The sequence below is a fragment of the Lutjanus erythropterus genome, chromosome 11 (genome assembly GCF_056507025.1).
Source record: "Lutjanus erythropterus isolate fLutEry1 chromosome 11, fLutEry1.hap2, whole genome shotgun sequence".
Taxonomy (NCBI): Eukaryota; Metazoa; Chordata; class Actinopteri; order Lutjaniformes; family Lutjanidae; genus Lutjanus; species Lutjanus erythropterus.
The window spans coordinates 27,507,536-27,522,373 of NC_139327.1; the positions used below are offsets into that span (position 1 = coordinate 27,507,536).

At 39.1% G+C, this 14,838-nt stretch overlaps 1 protein-coding gene across 1 annotated transcript; it reads left to right on the plus strand.

Moving 5' to 3' along the window:
* The first annotated feature begins 521 nt into the window (after positions 1–521).
* Positions 522–2,541, plus strand: sowahaa (sosondowah ankyrin repeat domain family member Aa). The gene has a single exon (XM_084730355.1). The coding sequence runs from the start codon at positions 622–624 to the stop codon at positions 2,029–2,031; it is 1,410 nt and encodes a 469-aa protein (XP_084586481.1). The 5' UTR covers positions 522–621; the 3' UTR covers positions 2,032–2,541.
* Positions 2,542–14,838: the final 12,297 nt, after the last annotated feature.

The following is a 14,838-nucleotide window of genomic DNA, read 5'->3' on the forward strand; positions in this document are numbered from 1 at the left end:
GTAACATCTGTCCAGGGACTTCAGATGAAAAATGGCCTCTTGGCTGACTCTGTCACATTCACAATAATGTTTTTTAAGGTGCACTGATTAATCCCTGTTTAATAAAAAGCACAAAAAAAAAATAAATACAAAAGAGGAACATTATTAGATGCTACAGCAAGAACATGATTACTTTTTTTTTTACACTGAGTTAATGTGACCTTTTTTTAGAATTACAATTGCTCCCAACCACTGTTACAATTATAACAAATACCAAATAATGAATGGTGCACTTCAATAGTTTGTTAGTTATGAAGGATTTTTTTAAAAAAAAATATGTTACACTGGCCCCAGGTCTCCCCTGATTCTTTACTTTTATTATGACAGAACAATAAACAACTTGATGCATTTCTACTGTTCATTTGAAAAGTCTGTTTGCCTGCAGGGAAACATCTGCATATATTATTCAAATCGTATCCACGTCTGCACTTTCCCCGGCAAAAAAACACTCCTCCAGGAGGGAGGAGAGCAGTGATCGGCTGGCCAGGTGGAGGAGGGCTACTGTAGGTGCTGTCACCGGGACAAAGGTGGACCAGGAGACAAGTTTATACCTCAATCCGCGTGCAGACCTCAGTTTTCACGATGGCTTTAACGCAGGAATCCGTCCTGTTTCTGCTGATAACGGAGGGGGGCAAAGTGAAGAAGTCCGACCTGGTGGGGAAGTTCAAAGGTTCAATAGAAAGCGACGATCCCGCGGAGAAAGAGCGGAACAGAGAGCTGTTCAAGACCTTTGTCAACAACGTCGCCTTTGTGAGGGAAATCGACGGTGTCCGGTACGTCGTTGTCAAGAAAATGTACCAGCATTTATTAGTGGACGGTGTCCAGAAGAGTGCGGAAAAGAGTGAGGATAAAGAGACCGAGCTGACAGGTGAGCTGCAGCGCCCACCTGCGCAGAGCGAGCAGACAGAGAGCTGCTGCGAGGAGCCAGGAGGGGGGAGATCAGCTGTTTCTGAAGCTGATCAGGAAGAGGAAAGTAATGAAAGTAATGAAAATCCTACTGAATTACTCTCTCCTATCCAGCTGGCTTTGCAAAGGAGCAAAATTAAGGATATTAGAATTAAAAGAAGTCTGAATTTTGAGGTCCAAACGCCGGAAACAACTGAACAAAACTGCTCCAGAAGCACTCAAAACAAACCCTATGCCCTGCCTCTGAGGATCCCTGCCAGCTCCACCAGAGTTGAGGTCCACAAACTAAAAGACTCGCCTGAAAGTCCGACGCCAGACGCCTTCAGGAGCAAGAGGAGGACTCCTTCAGTGGAGTCGGGCGGCAGCGTGAGCTCCCCACAGCTGAGGAGGGCAGCGAAGAAGGTGTCAGAGGAGCCCAAAGAGATGAGAGCCCCCTCCTTGGTGCCCCTGGAGCAGTCGGAGCATGAGTGGCTGGTCAAGTGCGCCTCCGGCCACTGGAGCCAGGTGTACGGCCTGCTGCTGAGAGACAGCCAGCTGGCTGAGAAGAGGGACTTCATGTCAGGGTTCACCGCCCTGCACTGGGCTGCCAAGTGTGGGAACAGCGAGATGCTTCTGAAGATCATCGATCTATCCAAGCAAGGAGGGGTAGACATCGACATTAACGCAAAAACACACGGTGGATACACTCCTCTGCACATCGCCGCCCTGCACGACCAGGAGTACATCATAACCATGCTGGTGAAGGAGTTCGGGGCCGACCCAAGCATCAGGGACAACTGCGGGAAGAGGCCCTACCACTATCTGCACAAGGGCATCTCTGGGATGGTGAGGGAGATGCTGGGGGAACCCAAAGTCCAGCAGCAGGTTCAGGAGAGGAGCCTGCAGGAGAAAGACGAGGTAGACCTGTTCCCGGAGCTCTCCAAGGGCCTGCACTCGATAAGCCGGCTGTTCCAGCCCCACATGACGGGCCACAGGAAGAAGCACAAGCAGAGGCCATCGTTGTACTCCCTGAGCGATGAGCCCAGCGAGGAGCGAGAAGACAACAGGAGCTTCAGACAGAGAACTATGTCAGAGGCTTTTATGTGATCTTTTGTTTGTTTTTCATGACAAATCAACTGACATTCCTCCTTTTCAGGACTTCTTTAATAACACCAAAAATCAAAAAAGATTAAATTGTTATCATACATGATATGCAGAGTTTGGTTGTGTGGTCAAAGGGACAATCAATCAAAGACTTAACGGGACAGTTTTCTCTGCCCTGTAGTGCTATTTATCCATCTAAATTGTTTTTGTGCGAGTTTCAGAGTTTTGGAGATACCTGCTGTAGAGATGTCTGACTTCTCTCTAATATAATGGAACTGGAATACATTTGAAAACCCCACTAGCAATGTCTTTTCCAGAGATCATGACTTGGTAATTCACGATAATCTACAGACCTTCCTGTGAGCAGTTCATGTCTTTTCTTTCAAGTAGAAAGACATTAGTTCCAATAGATTCTACTGCAGAAAAAAATAGTTCCTAAATGAAACTGCTTACAACAAAGTCTGTGAATTTACTTTGAGGAACCGGAGCATGATTTCTGCAAAGAGACATTTAATGTTCAGGTATTTAAGTGTATGTATGTATGTATGTATGTATGTTTTTGTATTTTAAGCACCACAATGGCCATTTAGTTCCATTATATTTGAGACAGTATGGAGAGACCTCACTATGACAAATGGAATATAATATTCATAAGTATGTTTTCATTAGTTTATAATCACCTGAAAATAAAAATCTTTTTTTTTTTGTTGCTTTAGAATGAGCCGCCTACAGAGGACGCAGGTCCTCTTCCACAGAGTGGAAGTGCCACCACGCTTCTACAGTAGCCTAGAACAGACAAACCAAACACTGGCTCTAGATTCAGCTGTTTGATTTTTGTGTGCGTTTCATGGCCCTCCAAACATGTAGCTTCTCCAGCAATGGGGGATAAAAACCTCTGGCTCTTTTGTCTCCCTTCAGAGGGTCCCTGGGCTCTGACACAAAAATTAATGGAAATAAATAATGGAACTTTTTTTTTTAAATGTATCGTTGTTGTAGGCCTAAAACAATTATCCAATTGTAAAAATGTGTGGTCTACACACTGAATCGTAGCCTACATCTACGGCACAGCGTCTTTTCCTCTAAACTTTGCCTGTGGCTAGTGTTAATGCTCCTGAGGCTACCTCTGGATGCTAAATTTTTAAAAAAAAAAAGGTCACAGAGGAAAATAGAGAATTTAATTGTTGCAGCTCCAGACAGATTTCTTTTCTCTTCTTTTCTTTCTTTCATTTTTTTTTTTTTTGTTTGTTTGTTTGTTTGTTTTATCGTCAAGTTTGTGACCTCCACAAACCTTGTGTCCTACACACTTGGAAGGGAAGAGTGAGACGAGGTGTATGCAATCCTACTCACTGGTCCTTTTTGAGGTATCTTAAGGAGTGTTTACAGGTGAATAAAACATGATTCATAGAATATTCCAGTAGGTCCTGTGAGTTGTCAGATTACTCACTGTCTGTGATGTCTGGATCATCTCTTCTGTCCGCCTGTTCACGTTGAGGAGAGGCTCAGACTCAGAACACTATCATTATCAACAACACCAGACTACAGAGCAGCTTTATCCCTCATGCTGTGAAACTTTAATTCCTCCTCAGCACTCCATCATGCAAAATCATTTATTTTATTTGATGATACAATGTTGTATCTATTCAACCACTCTACTGTATTTAATTTTTGTATATGACATTTCATGAGTAGCAAAAAATTGCAACTATAACTTGATTTCATCATACAAACCTGTATTGTATGATGATAAATAAATCTACCTTGTACCTTGAATATCCATTCATGTTTAATGACTGATTAAGTAAAACAAAACTGCACCTAAAACCTAACAACCAATAACGTAGCTTCACAAATGAGGTTAATTTAATTTTTGTCATCTAGCTTCCACTACCTGCAAAGTTGTATCATACATCCTCATTAACTGTGATTTTTAATGAACTGTACTCCATAACTCTTCTTTTTACAGTTTTGCACGCATCAAGAACTTGATTTTTTAATTTCTGTTCTGTTCAAAAATGTCCTCTTTTAATGTGTGTCTGATCAAAATGAATCACAGGAAATCAATCTGATTTACTGCGACTCATTTAGCAGAGACATCAAGACTTCACCTGCCTGTGTTTTCACCTGTTTTATAAAATAATTTGTCAATAATGTTGATACCTTTCCTGTTATTTAAACGTCTTGACACAAAACTTTGACATTTTTACTTTTTGTTATCCTTCACCCATGCACAAGACACAGTGCATACATAAACAATAAAGTATGACCAGAATAATTGTCCACATTCACATATACACAGCACACACATATCTACCCATATATATAAACATATACATAATTAAATGGAAAAAAACTAACTAAAAAAAGAAATAGTGAAAGCTACAGTTTCTATTACAGTTTCATTAAATCATAGCATAATCCATATGTATTCAGTCAATTGCCATTACATAAATCTGAGCAATTTGTAAACACAGTATAGAGCTGCCAGATACCGACATTTTGAGTTGGTAAATCGCCCCAAAGCACAGCAACATAATGAGAAAATAAGGGAATGCAGATAGATACATCATCACACTTCCAGTGGTTCATAAGTGATTGAACAGATTATAATTTTTAGGAAAATGTTTCATATTCTGTCTTTAAATTTACAGAAAGCCCAACTTTTTCTTCTTGTTGATTTTGTAAATTACCTTCTCCATATACACATACTTTATATCCTGCACTGTTACCAACCGTGTGTTTATCTTGGGAGGTTCCCATTTTTTTCTTATTTGTTTAAGTACTGTAATTCTCAAGATCCAAAAGAAAGAGATATGATTCATCCTTTTGTAGGATTTTGGGACGTGTTCAAGGAAGTATATCATGTTTTTCTTCATACTCAACTTTCCTGATGCGTTTTCACCTCTGAGTAAGGAGGGAGGTGGCCTTTCGATTACCAGAGGCAAATATGCCAAAAATAAAACTTGAGGATGCACGTGCCGACTTATGAGTGAATCAAATATCTGGCAGCAATTAAATTAATTAAATAAAAATAAAAACCTGAGAAATGTTCATGCCTCTGAGGAGGATTTAAAGGACTTGGCTCCTCATCATCGCTTCACTTTGTAACAGATTAATTATTAAATAAATTATTATTTATGAGAAGCAAACAGCCCACTGAAATGCCCTTGTAGAAGGCAAATGCCGGATTTCACTGAATTACAATAAATTTGAATAGAAAATATAAAGGGGTGTGTCAATCAAGGAGTGTGCAGGTGTTTCATAAATCATTACAGTCCCCCCTCGTGCCAAAACTTCTCTGACAATATGGCTCGGATCCATCTCCTGGCTTGTTGAGACAGCTGTGACTCAGCCGGATACGCAGCTGACGAGGAATGAGTGTGTGTGTTTGCATGTGTGTGCATGTGTGTGTCTGACAGTAGTGTGTTAATGATATCACAGCATGTATGTCCTGGTTCATATTCCTCAACGGATGTGACTGTGTGTTGTCAATTCAGTCAAAAACAGAAGAATAAAATTAAGTTTTTGAACTGAAACTTTCTCGGGAGGTAAATGAATAATGGGTAAAAAAAAAAAAGAAGAAGTGTTTCTCTGACTGTTGGTCTTGTCCCCCGCCTCGAGTTGGCTCCCTCTGTTTCTTTTCATGTCTCATGATGTCACTTCCCCAGCAGCATCCATTGTCTTTACGTCAAGATGATGTTTCATCTGCGAGCCTCGGGGGTTTTAGTTAGCAAATGTTCTTTTCTGCAGCCTCTGCTGTGAAGAGAAAAGCCACCACAAGGTCAGGAACAAGAGCCAGAGAGGTGGAAAAAGCCCGTTAGAGAAATGCAGCAGCAATACCATTATGTTAAATTACAATATCGAGGGGAAACTGTTGGTGCAGTAAAGTGTTTGTTAAAATGAAAATATGGAAATCTGAGTGGTGAACTTAAAGGTAGAGATACTGGTTTAAAGGTCCCCTTATATCCACCGAGGGAGTCCATCATGTTGTCAAAATTAGCAAATATTTTCCTGCCAAAATGTGTGACTCACTACCTAAAGGCAGCCATTTTGGATTTTGCACTCAGAGGATGGATACTGCCTGCAGTGCACTGATAATCCACCAGAGGGCAGAAAGCGTGTCTCAGGATGTACACAACAGCTAATTCAGGAAAGTATTAATCGTATTGATGCTGTAAAGGTCTCAGACACTCATTTATCAAGTGTGATGATACACAGCTAGCTTAGCTTAAAGACTGGAAGCAGGGAGAAACAGCTAACCTGGCTCTTTTTTCTCACTGGCATTACGCAAAGACCTGCTCTACTCTGCGTTTGACTGATTTTCTTTCGTTGGTTGGGTTGGGTAGGTTAAGGCAAGCTGCGTGAGACTGGGTTACAGTTACAGCAAGAATATCAGGGTAAGCCAATCAGAGGCAGTATAGGGCAGGACAAGTCAAGACAAATTTTATTTGTATAGCCCAATATGACAAATCACAATTTGCCTCAAGGGTCTTTACAATCTTTACTGTTCAACACTCCCTGGCCTTTAGAGCCTCAAATGTATTCAATATGGAATAACTCTCCCAAAAAACACTTAACAAGAAAAAAAAATGGAAGAAACCTCAGGGAGAGCCACAGAGGGGTCTGGTCTAGGTGGGTCTTGGCAGAACGCTGGTGGGGAAAAAAAAAAAAAATGCATCCAACTGTTACGAAATCTGCCTACCGACACCTCTACAGCCATGCTGTTGCCAGGCAACATGCAGACTCTGTGACATTTGGCTAGCTTGTTTCCAGTCCCCGTGCTATACTAAGCTAAGCTTAGTGGCTGTTGGCTGTAGCTTCATAAATATCCCACATGCATGAGACTGCCATCAATCTTCTCATTCTCTCAGGAAGAAAACAAACAAGTGTATTTCCCAATAAGTTGAAACATCCCTTTAACATCTGCTAATGTTGAGTGGAATTTGATTTAACTTGTCCTCTCCTCTTACTCAAGAATTGGACACACTCCAGAGTAAATGTGCGGTCTCCATGTTTGTGAAGTGAAATTAACACAAATGAGTCCTGCCAACCTTACTTTGGTGAGGACAGGCCCACATGATGGCTGGTTTACAAAACATTTCAGCCATGATTATTACTTTTATGATTTCTTTTGATGTTCTCTTATGAAACTGGAAGCAGCAGAGAGTTATGTGAAGTTAGCCTAGCTTAGCTTAAAGACTGGGTCAGAGTGAAACAGCTAACTTGAGGCTCTGACTACAAACACCTGAAGAACTGTGTTGTTGCCTGGCAACCGGCAGATTTTGTTACATTTGGACAAAGCCAGGCTAGCCTGTGCCCCTTTATTTCCAGTAATGCTGAGCTAAGCTAACTGGCACATGGCTATAGTTTCATAATGTCCTACAGACATGAGTGGTATTGATCACGTCATCTAACTCTTGGCAAGAAAGTGACGATCCCTTTGATATGATGTTGAGGAGGATTTGATTTAACTTGTCCGCTCGTCTTACTCAAGTATTGGACACAGTCCAGTGTAAATCTGCCATGTCTGTATTTGTGAAGTAAAACCTAACAATAGGTGATAAAAGTGAGGCCTGCCAGCCATATTTTGGTGAAGACAGGCCTATATTTCTGTCATGATTTTTATTTTTATGATTTCTTTTGATGACCTATCACGACGGAGGAGGCAGTATAACAGGGAATGTCTGGAATGCATTTTCCCTGTAAACTATTTATCCCTTATATGTGTCAGGTTGCTGTGAACACAGTTTAAATGAGCTTAATTGGAGTGGAACTTCAACAGATATGTACTATAACAAAGAGGTGATAAATCATGGTGATGGAAATACAACTCAGTGTTTTGGCTTGAGAACAAGCCTTCGTTAGTCTTCATAACTGAGCAGTGTAATGACTGCCAGAGGTTAGAGGAGGAGACTTAAGGTGTGCTAAACATTCCTGCGGGCGGAGAGTTCAGAGTTCAGGTTGAAAAGTGAGCTTCGAAGCCACTAATCTGAGTACCTGCACAGTAATCACTGAGTCACTGACATGCTGAACCATACAGACACTGTATATCATGGTTGATGGTTATTTAGTGACATAGGCAGGCTCAAGGAGTAACAGATTACACGTAACAGAATTACGTAATTATGATTTAAAAAATGTAATGTTATTCCATTGCACATTACACATTAGACATAATCAGATTACAGATACATTTGGTGAAAATGGTGATTATTAGCAGGACTCCAATTTTAAAATACATCCTAAAATAAAGAACACAGAATTTCACCATTCTTTTGAACCGCTAACGTCAGCTAGACAGAACAACCAGTAATTAGCTTCTTAGAGCAACTGCTGATGACAGCTAATCAAAAAAAAAGCTAATATTAGCTACACAGAACCACAGCTAACATCAGCTACAGAGAAGAACTGCTGACATCATTGCTCCAGAATAACCATTAATATTAGCTACACAGAACAATCGCTAAGGCAGCCACATAGAACAACCGCTAATGTTAGCTATTTGGAGCAATGACTAATGTTAGCCACACAGAACGACCACGAATGTTAGCTACTCAGAACTAATGTTAGCTTCACAGAACAACCGCTAACGTCAGCTACAGAGAACAACTGCTCACATCAGTGGCACAGAACGATGTGCTAACAATGCTAGCTACCAGACTGAGAGTACGTTTAAAAGCCCATAATTTCTGCTATTAATCTAAATGTGCATTTACACATAAGAAAGGAAGGAATAGCTGGACAAGCAATTAACTTAATTATTTGGTATTGAGGCAATCAAAAAGTAACATAAAGTAGTTGGTTTAGGTTGCTGACCAAACAGGTAATTAGCAACTGTTGTGGAAGACAAACGTCTGTGCCCCCTCATGTTGTTGATTCTCAACTGGAGCTCATGCGTCATCCACCATTTTCTTTTTCTCTGAGACAGGAGGACACAGTCAGTGATTATCAACAGCAAAGCTCCTCATTATACCCAGCACTGTGACAGAAGTGCTGCTGCAGTGTTCAGGCTGTCCTGTTCCCTCCTGCTTGTTGTCTGCAGCATACACCACCACCAAATGCACTGAAACATACACTGTCTCTGTAATGACACTAAACCTAATTACCATGCAATTAGTGTCTGACAAAGATCTTACTTGTTTAGCATTCCCTGAGTTGTGTTTTATGTCCCGACTGTCTTCGGAGGGACTCTGATTAAAAGTGTTTTTTACTTTGTAAAGTACACTAAGTGCTGTCTGGTGTCTCTCACTGCCCTCCTGGGGTTTTCTCTGCCACTTGCCAATGTATTTTTTTTTGTCTCAGTCCATTCTATGCTGTGTAATAAGCATTTGTTATTGCTGACAAGCAAAATGGATGGCATTCCACTGTGAGCAAACGAGGGCATGAAAGAGACAAGAGAGACGAAGACAAGCTGCAGAAATATATCACCCTCTGCACATTATTTTGTCCTGTTTTTAGCCCTAAAATGTGAATCTCATCTCTTTATATTAAGTATGAGGCTATTAGGACTTAAGCACTTAGCACTTAATATTTTATTTTTATATTTAATGTGTACAAAAAAGTGTAAAAACAAGTTGTGGTGTGCCAAACTATTTCTTGGCTTACTGGAATCCTGTTGTTACTGAGATGTTGCCAGGCAACCAGCTGAGTCTCCAAAAAGTAATCCTACACACAGTCCCCATAAAACTATGACTTGTTGTTTCTGGTATTTGTAAATAATAATAAAAATTATATAACAGTAATTAGTGAGTGTTAGACGTGCTGGTAGGCAGATTGTAATAACTTTGGACAGAGCTAGGCAAGCCGTTTCCCCGGTTACTAGTCCTTTTGCTATGCTAACCTCGTGACTCCGGCTTCTCATTTAATGCACATGACAGTGGACCTAGATCTCAGCAAGAAAACATTTAAGTGTATTTTCAAAAACTTTCTTTTACCTGATTGTGGTACCTGTCAGTTCAATATGATGCTGGCAAGGCAGTTAGCTTACTATAAAGACTGAAAGCACAGGGAAACAGCTAGCCTGGCTGTGTTCAGAACACCTCTAAGGCTTTCTAAATTAATACTTAATATCTCCTTTGTTTAATCTGTACAAAAAGAAATGATAAAAATGACAAAAAGCAGTGTTATGGCTAGGAATGGTGACATTCTTGAGTGCTGTTATTACTGTGACGTTGCACAACAAGCTGTGGAAAAAAATAAAAATAGTCCTATTCATCATCTCTTGTAAAACTTGTGTTTGTTTAGTGAGCTGTGGCGGTGCCCGTAGGTGGGTTAGTGTTTTTGGTTAGTGTTAGCTGTTTCCCCCTGTTTCCAGTCTTTATGATAAACTTCTCTAAGCTAGCTGGCTGCTAGCTGGGTGGCACAGATCTTCATGTAACTTGTGGCAAAAAAAGCAAGAATTTTCTCCAACTATTCCTGAAAAATACTGTAATACATAAATATGGTAATATTTTTCAACCCAGGTATAATTTCCTAGTGTTACTTCACCTTGTTTCAAGATACTGACACTCCATGTAACGAAGGGCACTTCGTTACGGTGGACAGATGACTTTGGTCTCGGGAATATGGCACAATGTGGGTCAGAATTAATTGCACTTTCTAGCAAACAATGAAACTATGCATAATTATAATGGCACTTGGCACTTTGTCAGCGATATTTGCACTATATTAGCAGAATTGGCACAGAATAATGTAATTTGCACATTGCATATTTGCACGTTTGGTAGCATATTTATTGCTCTATTTATTGGTATTATTGTCATTTTGAACCATGAGTGATTGTTGTGTTTTCTGGCAGATGCGGCGATCGATACGCGGCGCTACCTGAACGGGCGGAGTGATATTAGGCTCCGACAGTATCGTGCATCGGTTTGTTTTGGTTGACGAATAACAATTATATTTCTGTGCTGAGTTCTGTGCAGAAATACAGATGTGCTAATATTAGGACCAAGTGCGTGCACTAGTGCATAAGTTTAAACATTGTTTGCATTGTGTCTTACTTACCTGTCTTCCTTGTGTCCGCTCCAGGGTGCACGGCCAAAAGAGTCCCCCCGGCTACAAGGGGCACATTAAACGTTCCGGGAGGGAACCAAGGAGGGAGATAAGGGGAGGGGGGTTTGGAAATGGATTGTATTTGTAAATATTTATTAATATTAATTAGGCTTGGGTGTTTATTAATCGATTAAACAACATTTAATGGGATTTTGTATATATTTAGAATTTGCCACTGTTTACATATGGTTTAGACACATTTACACAGCAAAAGGATTTTGATAGCACCTGCTGATGGTATCTTCCAATCAGGTCTACCAGGGACGCAGTATTTAAGGCGCCAGTTCCCATCTATCTGTGTTGCTGGTTAGACCTCACTTGGGTTGCTGTAATTCCATCAGTGATGCTGTAAATTGTCAATAAACACCAGATGCTTGGGATCCTCGACCTCATTTGTCATTACTGCAACGCCAGCCGCTAATGGTCGTCTTAACACTCCAGTTACACATGGAGTCAAGTTGAATTTAAACTCAGCATTTCTTTTGTGATGAAACATGTCAGTACAGAAGGACTGACTCATTGCAGTGCAGGGCTCGCTTGTGTGACCAAATTTCCCACTTTATATAAAGCACTACTGGGATTACTGTAGAGGCAAACATTGCTGACATTCATTTTTAAAGCTCCCAAAATCCAGTTCACAAAAAAAGAAGCAAAAAAAAGGTTTCCTTCTTCCATTGGCAGGCAGATGGCCCATTTTTTCTATCATCTCCATCAGCTTCTTTCTGTACAATTCCTCTCTCCCACTAGTAAAGCATAGATTAAATCCCTGGCTGCAATTATTTGTTTTGTTTTCCACCATGGCTTCCATACAGTGTCAAAAGAGAAAATGTAAATTATTGCTCTCAGTTCAGTGACAGTTAATTACTGAACTCTCAGAAGCAGTGTGTTGATGTGCCTGCAGAGGGCAGAGATGATCTCTGAGAGGAACAACCAACAGAGGACAGCCTCAACCAGTGAGAAAACTGCAGATTTCTTACTTTCAAAATAAGATGAATAACCGAATAAAACAAGTTCACGAGAAATAATGTGACAAAATACCCCATGTAACCTGTTCTTACAGCTTGAATACTGTAAGACATACATACTACACATACTTTCCATAAATATTTCATGTAGCCTATATTTGTCGCTCTATGTATAGTATCTTGCATATGTAGTGATGCTCCTGTACCAATTGTATTTTACTGTTGAGGTTGGATATATGTTGGTAAATGTCGTTTTAGTAAAAATGCTTTTGACTTTAATTGAGGGGAAAACATATGCAACACAGGAAGGAGAGGGAGAGCTTAATTTATTCACAATATTACAAACATAATGGAATTTACAACTCCAAACAGGCACATAAAACAACTCAAACTCTCAACCGAAAACAGGTGTGAAATAAAATAGCAGAAAAAGTGGATTGAGAAATGTCTCCGCTGTCATACCACCAGCTGGGACTCACTGAATTATGTCTTTCCTTCTTGGCTTTTAAACACATTCTGTCCGTATCGATGTCGCACGTCTGCAGAATGTGAAACAAAATCCTCAACTAAACAAATATAATCCTACTTCAGAAAACACAGGCCCCCTTTCCTGCAACCTCGACAAAAACACTGCTTTGATTGAATGACAGAAACAAGAAATGACTCAGGAAGTTGTTTTGTTAGTATGCACACATAGTAAGAACTAAAATGAGTATTTATCCATGTGCTGCTCCTTTGTGGGAGTGTTTTCCACTCTTTCTTCCCCCCTCATGTCTTTCTTTCTCCAAAATGTTGGTCTTTTGCATACTTTAGGAATTCCAGCAGGCTGCAGGGAACAACATGAGAGTCTTTCTAACCCTTCAGCCCTGCGTCAGCACAAAGGCCAAAACAAACATACATTTGTTTAGCAAACTGAAGCGGGCAGAGTCGTAAATCTCCAGAGAAATAGTTAAGGGCTGGTGGCAGCAGAGGTGGAGAAACTGTTTAGTGAAAAAACATGAAAATATCTTTTGTCCGGGGAGGGATTCCACTTTCTTAGAAAAACACTCCACTTATTTTTGACATTTTGAGTTAGTGAATAATGTTTTTTTTTTTGTGTGCGGAGGTTGCTAATGATGCTCCGCCTCTTAGCGGACATTATTACATACATAAATATCATATACACAACAGTCAACCAATACACTGGATCAGGTTTTTTTTTCAGGTAGAATTTCCTGAGGGACGATAACGATTTGATCACTTCATGACTTCATAGGAGTTTCGTTGAAAACGTACACAGCAAACACCGAGAGGAGTTCTGTCTTTTTGCTGAACAGCTAATGTCTACGTACAAGTAATTAAGACATTCATGATCTTGAGTGTACACACACACACACACACACACACACACACACACACACAAGCACACTGCATTTATTCTGATGTAGAGAAACAGCACACATCTGTGGAGACACAGGAGGGCCATAAAAAATAATAAATTTGTAGAAGAACAAAACAAATAAAATAAAAAAACAAAATATAAAATAATAATTCTAAGTATTTTCATTTATTTTCACATATTATGTTTATTTTTATTTATATATTTTAATTATATGTAATTTTGCATATAAATTACTTTCTTTCTGTATATTTTTTAATTTATTTATTTTTATTGCTTGACACCTTTGCTCTTTAATTGCAAAAGCAACAGAGAAAAGAATAAGGAAAAATAAAAGCATAAAAATAAATAAATAACATTATATAAATAAATCAATCAATCTAAAAATACACAGAAAAAAATGAAGTAATTTATGTGTATAGTATACATATATATGTTTAAAACATAAATATATGGAAATATAGAAAATGCTTGTAATTATTCTTTTTTATTTTGTTATTCCTCTTTATGTTTCCATAGTTATTTTCTTTTCTCATTTAGAGATTTTTTTATAGCTCTCCCATGACTCCACATCCCAAAACTCTCTGCTGTGTCTGGTTAAAGATTCAGTAAAAAGAAAAAGCTAGAAAAACTACTGATGAATATTAATGTAGAAACAAAGTTTTTAAAATGTGAGATTCCTTAAAAATTAAGAGGGAAAGGTCATTTGATTCAGGAGCATGTTTTCATTCAAGGCTACCTAAGAAAAGCTGTGTAGATTTAAATAAACTTAAAGGCTACATGTGTCTAAAAGTGTCTACGCCGTGGAGGTAGAGAATAGAAAATTAGTTTAAGACACCTGAAGTGAAGATTGTGGACTTTCCTCTTTAAAAAAAAGTATTTCAAGTATCACGTGTCACTTCTGTGACAAAGGGACATTGGGAGAAAATACTCAGTGACATAATTGCTTACTTATAATCTGCTTTAAAGAGGTTTAGCACCTCCGTATGAGGAACCATTCCAGCATGAAATCATCAAGACGTAATGACATTAAGTATGAAATTAGCTGGAAAAGTATTTGTACACAATCCTTAATGTTGCTGGGTTTGCTCATGTACCTTTTGAAAAATGTTATTTCAACATTCCTATTTAAAATTAACAAAAAAAAGAAAAGAAGTAAAATAGAAATATTTTTTAAATGGATGGAGTAAGGCTTTTTCACTTGAGATTATTTTGAAAACAAATCTGATTCGAAGAAATGTGCATTTATGTATTACAAAGTGCTTTTTTTCATTCACCCTTTTTGGTTTTTAGTGCCTTAATTTGAAACATATTTAAAATAAGAACATTAAAAAAAAGATTAAATCTATTACATCTATTGTACATTTTACTGACATGATACAGTACACCCCCCTCTCAGGCTACTCTCTTTCACTGAAG